The sequence below is a fragment of the Neopelma chrysocephalum genome, unplaced genomic scaffold, assembly GCF_003984885.1.
Source record: "Neopelma chrysocephalum unplaced genomic scaffold, ASM398488v2 Primary Assembly neopelma1_135, whole genome shotgun sequence".
In the NCBI taxonomy this organism is placed as follows: domain Eukaryota; kingdom Metazoa; phylum Chordata; class Aves; order Passeriformes; family Pipridae; genus Neopelma; species Neopelma chrysocephalum.
Genome location: NW_020897797.1, coordinates 2,432,610 through 2,438,748, shown reverse-complemented (window position 1 = coordinate 2,438,748; position 6,139 = coordinate 2,432,610). Strand labels below are relative to the sequence as shown.

The 6,139-nt window shown below is 44.5% G+C and overlaps 1 protein-coding gene across 1 annotated transcript; it reads right to left on the bottom strand.

The window, feature by feature from the left end:
• Positions 1-1,782: 1,782 nt before the first annotated feature.
• On the bottom strand, positions 1,783-3,811 carry LOC113975224 (cytochrome c oxidase assembly factor 7B). The gene is made up of 3 exons (XM_027699027.1): positions 3,606-3,811; positions 3,395-3,535; positions 1,783-2,384 (listed from the first exon to the last, which is right to left on the bottom strand). The coding sequence occupies exons 1-3, from the start codon at positions 3,709-3,711 to the stop codon at positions 1,936-1,938; spliced, it is 696 nt and encodes a 231-aa protein (XP_027554828.1). The 5' UTR covers positions 3,712-3,811; the 3' UTR covers positions 1,783-1,935.
• Between the last annotated feature and the right edge of the window lie 2,328 nt (positions 3,812-6,139).

Sequence of the window (6,139 nt, the reverse complement as noted above, 5' to 3'; positions counted from 1 at the left end):
TAATGCATCTGTTACAGCATCATCAATATCTGTGTAAAAAAGGTATAGGTGTGTGCAGAACAGGCAGCAAACTGTTCAGAGACAGACTGGGAACACAAAAGAGCCTTCCTTAATTTGAGTTTGCCTTTTCAACCGGTGATACAAAATTGGATGATACTTCATAAACTTATCTTACCAACACACTTAACAGCTTTTATGAAAATGGTTCTTTTTATAATGTTTGAACTCTGCAAGTCTGTGAGTTCTCAAGTGCTATGCAAAGGCCTCCCACAGCATGCACTTTATATGTGGCTTTAATTGTCTGAAACACGTGTCACTTTTACTGAGGATGTTCCCAGGTGCTTGTGTTGATTGGAGGTTCCTGGGAGGGTTCACTAAAAATCATTAGTCCTAGTGGAAGAAAGCTTGCTCTGGTGCCTGGACTGAGGATCTGAACAGGCCACTCTGAGGCAGTGAGTATTTCAAGCTCAAAAAACAGATCAGGGCTTAAAATGTCACCCAATTCTCCAGTGCCTTGACCCAACAGTAATTGCTTACTTCTGAACACGTCTTCCAGACTGTTTTATTACTAGTGTTACACTCCACAGAGGTAGCATTTACTTACCTTTCCCAAGTTAAACAAATGTCCAGAATCGCAAAGAATCGGGCAAAGTGTGTTGCTCCAAGAGCTTTACCTTTCTGAACTGTCATAAAATATTAACTGTTTAACAGAAGAATTACTTTCACTTTTGTCACCACTGTTTGTTTTTCCAGGTTGCTGAATACACAAGCCAGAGGCCCTATGAGCCTTTGCAATAATGTTTTCATACACTGCCATCTGTTGTTACCGTGTGTCCCTGTCGCTGCTGTGATGTCCCGCTGGGGTTTCTATTCCAGCAGAAAGCAGTTCCTTTCCAGGAAGTATGTTCAAAGCATAGTCAAGCTTTAATTCATACATGCAGAAAGATTCTAACAATTCTGCTTTCAGTTATGGCAACGGCCAACTTAGTGTTGCTTTTAATCCCACTTCACTTATTTCAATAGTACCTTTATTCACACCAGAGCATTTGTGTTCTAAATCAGCAGTGAATTTACAGCAAAACATACACACATATATCACAAACTTCCTATGTATTTATACACACCAAAATTAGAAAGGATCCTGTCAGTGCATGAACACATTTACACTCACTGACCTGCTTATTTAGACAGCTGTTCCAGAATCTGCATGTTTAGTTAACAGTTTGGCTATAATTAAGCTATGGATTTGAGTCCAAGATCTGATCAGTTAGCACCTTATTCCCTAAATCTGTATTATAAAAAATAGAACATAATGTTACAGAAGCTGTCAGAAAAGTAAAATAACTTGTGTGTGATTGAATAAGGGGTGATCACATGTATTGGAGAGCAAACCTAAAGCACCCAGGCACACAGTCACAAACCAGCTGGCAAGTGAAAGAGATAGGAATTGGCCTAAACCTATGGAATTACAGCTGAGTATCCCTGCCTTAGAGCAGCTCACCTAAGTGTGCAGCTATCCTAGTTCCACAAGTGCCTGTGTGGGAGATGGCACAGTTCTGATTGCCCAGGCTGGGATTACCTGCAACTGTGATTTCTGTGTGTGTTACAACTGGTCTGAGCACAAGCCTCGGATCTGAAGCACTGGACACAGGAGAGAGCCTTTGTACTTGTTACCATGGGGACAAACTTCCAAAAGGCCAGTTTTCAATTTCCTTAAAAAAGAGGATGTATCTGATCAATACACTTAAAGAACCCATGTATTCAAAAATGTAGAAAGACACAGGAGAGTTAGTCATTTATTGCATCCACAAAAATATAAGTTTATTTGCATATCCAAATACAGGATATTTATTTAAGTGAAAACTGTACGCTCACAATTTAAATAATTTCACTTGCCATTTAATAAAACTGCAGTCTTAATAACTGCAACTAACATTACTGCCCAAACACTAAAGAACTCGAAGCTTCTTTCTGTTCTTTATGCAGCTGTTTTGCCCTGTTTTTCAGATCCTCTGCCTTAGCATCATTCTTTTCCACGCCATCTCCCAGTTTGTACATGCGACTGGCGTTGGCACAGGCCCACACGTGCCCCAGCTCACACGCTTTCAGTGAGTACTTCAGGGCACGGCCCATGTCCTTGGGGACCCCAGGTGCCCCCTGCAGGTATATCACACCCAGGTTGAAGCAGCTGGCAGCAAAATTGCCATCACAGGCTTTTGTGTAATAGTCTCTAGCGACCATGGGGTCAGGTTTGTCATCGTTCACTCTCCCATCATGGGCCAACAGCCCGACATTGTGACAGGCATTCACTGACTTCTTCCCACCGTTCTCACATGACTTCAGGAAAGACTTGTAGGCAGCTTTCAAATCTGGTTCAAGTCCACCTGTCAGCCAAGAAACCAAAACATTTCAGTAAGGACATGCTAAAACAGATAGGAGGTCTCTCTGCTTTGCAGCATGCTTCCCTTCCCCCTGGAAATAGAGCATCCCTCTCTTTAGATACTACAGTCAACATTTAGGACTTCAGAGACACCACCATTGTCTCAGTGACAAAGGTTTTGCAATGTCTTTGACTTAGGAAACTCTCCTCCACTCATAAGTAATCACAACAGCACCTGTAACCAAAAAATAAGCCAAACCAACAAAACACTCTTTCCACTACTATATTCATGGATTTCTTAATACTTACACGAGGCAAATATTATTTTGCCAGTATACGTACACATGCACTGAGACTGTTACTAGTTTTGAGCTACAGTACAAATATTGTTCCTTACTAGTATTGTCATTTGGAAGATGTTCCACTCATTTAACTGCTTCCCATTACTATACCAGCAAATACATTTTGGGCAGACTCGGTGGCTACCTAGGTAAGCAGGGTTACCAGTCTGTGACTTTGTTACTTTCTCTAAAAGAGAAGAAATCCAAATCTTAAGAACTGAACACACTGCAACATTGAACCCTGGCTATACTTACCGCTTATACAGATGTAATTATAAAAAAATCATACACGTGGTTAACCTACAGCTGATACTTCAGAAGGAAGCAATTTACAGGTTTCCACCCTTCCCCTGCTTTTATGAGGTGACTATGAAAGGGGCGGGACAGGGGGTTGCTCCTTCAAGGTCAGGAGGACACGCAGGTATTCGGGGGGTCGGGTATTGGAATAGGTGGTCAGGTATTGATACAGGGAGGTGGAGGAGTCGCCATCCCTGGAGGTGTTTAAGAGGTGTCTGGATGCGGCGCGGGGTGATGTGGATTAGGGGTTACAGTGGCAGTGCTGGATGAATGGTTGGACTTGATGATCCTAAAGGCCTCTTCCAACCCTGGTCACTCAAAGCTCTGACTCCAGGCGCTGGGCACCTTTACAAAAGCAAGAGCCCCCCCGGCCCACCTTTGCCGAGGGCCTGGTAGCCCCCCAACTTGTAGCAGCTCTCGCTGTGCCCGTGCTCCTCGCAGTTGTCGCGCAGCACCCGCGCCGCGGCCGCGAAGTCCTTCTTGATGGCGTCCAGGTAGTCTGCGAAGCGCTGGCAGCCTGCGGGGCAGGGCACAAGGGCTGAGCTCCCGCCGGGCCCGCCGGGAGCGGGGGGCGGCGGGGCCCTTACCGTCCGGGTCCTTCTCCTTGAAGCACTGGTAGCTGTACTCCACGTGCAGGTTCTCCAGGTACGCCCGCACCTCCTCCTCGTCCGCGAAGTTGATGAACCCGGCCATGGCCGCGCCAGGGCACGGGCAGACGGCGGGGCCGCTCCCGCGAGCAACGAGTGTTCCGTGCGACACCGGCACCGCCCCCGGGGCCGCCCCTTCCCCGGCCGCTCCTCCGGCCACTCCTCCCGCTCCTTCCCCGGCCACTCCTTCTGCTCTTTCTCCTCCCGCCCCTTCCCCGGCCACTCCTCCTGCTCCTTCCCCGACCGCCCCTGCCATCACCGCTCCATCCCGCGCTCACCGGGAGCTCTGACAGTTCAGCAGCTTTAAGCGATAGCACGCTGTTAGTATTTTACTCTCAGAGTTTTGCACCACTGGATGCGTGTTCCCGAGGTCTGATTCGGAACACTCCAATCCACAAGTTGATGAGACATGTCTGAGACTGAGACAATCGAGACTATGTATATTAACGCGCTCTGCATGGCTTACGAGTCACGGTTGCTTCCCCCATTCCCCCATCTGCCTCCCGCATGCTTTTGTCTGGATTAACAGCTCCATAATTTCCAACTCAGAACGGAGGAGTTGCGGCGAGAGAGTGTTCTCAGCCACCGCCCCTTTCTGTGGTGCCACAAAGGCTCTTGTAGGTGTTCTTGGAAGAGCTGGAACCTGACACCTGAGCTGGCAGTGTCAGGGGCGCTAAAAACACTAAGGGACTGGTAAGCACTTAACACACATCAAACCTTGGTTCTCCAGTGATCCGAGAATCACAAAATGGTTTGGGTGGGAAGGGACCTTAAAGCTCATCTTGTTCCACCCCCTGCCATGGGCAGGGACATCTTCCACTGGGCCAGGTTGCTCCAAGCCCCATCAAACCTGGCCTTGAACACTTCCAGAGATGGGCACTGACAACACTATGGATGAATTTAACCCGAATGTGATATTAAAATAGTTACACAAAACATGGTACACTATCGAATTCCAGCAGTTTTGAGCACAAACTGAATTTTCTGTAAAGCAGCACGTTAGAAATTTATGTGATGAATTGCTTAGAGTTAAAATTGATGTGAAAGTATGCTTGAGTTAAAATGAATTACAGAGAATATTTGCAAATGGTTTGTCCCAAATTATTTCAGTAGGATAAGTCTGGCTTGCCAAGTTTTTGGGATAAATAAAACTCAGTTAAATCCTGTACGGAGGGTCCCATAGGAAAAACCCCAATCATTTATTAAGGGCTGGAGCTAATTGTGATCAACCATCATCAGCCAGACTGGCAGCAAACCCAGCTGGGCACATGGCTGAAACACCAGTTACAGCTTCTAAAGTATTTCCCTAAAAGTTTTCAGACTGCTCTAAATTTGGATTGCAGTTAAAACACATTTTCCATAGGAAGCTAAAATCTTGTGTTCAAAGTGTATTGACCCAAACCCACTAGAGAACACAAGTAAGAAGATACACATTGTTTGGTCCATGCTAGCTGTGATTGGAAACTGTGGGAAGCTTGTGTTCTGGAGAAGGCCTTTGGAAAATGAACTGATTTTGTACCAGAAATATTGTTTCTTTGAAAAACCATCTTTGAAAAAATTCCAGTTTGCACAGAGTCAGTAGAAATTCTTTGAGTTTGTTGGTTTAAGTCCTTGAAGAGTCTGCTCCTGCTGGGATTTTGCCTTTGCAGTTTCTGATGCCGATGTTGAGCCGGTGCCAACTCAGCCATACGGCCTCTCCAAACTAGGAATGGAGTGACAGAGAGGATTCCCAAGTACAGTGGGGCAGGCCAAGAACTGGCACTGGGAGCAGGGGATCAGTCTGTCACTTCAAAGTTTTCACTGTCTGAGCCCAGACAGGAGAAAGGAAGATAGTTTCTATCATAAATCCATATGGAATGAGAAAGAGAAGGTGACATCTGTAGAAAAGTTGGGAGTGAATCAGTGAATTTGTTAATAGGTATCAAAAGAACAGCCTGGGAGCTTGTAAAGACATTAGGAAGTGGATGAAACTCTTAAAGGACCAAGAATAATAAGACCAGCTCCTTCCTAATCTAAACTAGTTTCTGTGTTCATAATTATATAAATTATTTCTTCTAAGGAGATTAGATTTTTAAGTTAAATTCAGAACATGAAGACTCTTAATTCTGTTCTTGTCAGATCCAGAGTACATAATTTATTTTCTCTATATCAACACCCTAATCTAAAGAATTGGAACTATAACTGACCCATGTTATGTAGTCCTTAAACAGGCAAAACTGTGCTTCATAGTATTTGTAGAATATTTTGTCATCTTGTAATGACAGAAATGTAAGTTATTTTAGCAATTATACCTTAATATGTATTTATGTGTCTTGCTGGTTTGCAAACAACAGTTATCCAAAGCTTCTGTATGTAGAATCAGCAATTCTTCAAGAGTAAACTCTTTATAAATTCATTTTATTTGGTCAGGGTATTGTATTACTCTTTACTTTGTATACTGAAACAAAAAATAACTCTATTCCCTTTACGAGCAA

What these genes read in the sequence shown, in the direction of transcription:
- LOC113975224 (XM_027699027.1), bottom strand. Translation starts at nt 3,711, where the DNA reads ATGGCCGGGTTCATCAACTTCGCGGACGAGGAGGAGGTGCGGGCGTAC. An exon ending in CAAGGAGAAGGACCCGGACG is followed by an intron (nt 3,536 to 3,605) that starts GTAAGGGCCCCG and finishes CCTGCCCCGCAG; the next exon opens with GCTGCCAGCGCTTCGCAGAC. An exon ending in CTACCAGGCCCTCGGCAAAG is followed by an intron (nt 2,385 to 3,394) that starts GTGGGCCGGGGG and finishes CTTGGCTGACAG; the next exon opens with GTGGACTTGAACCAGATTTG.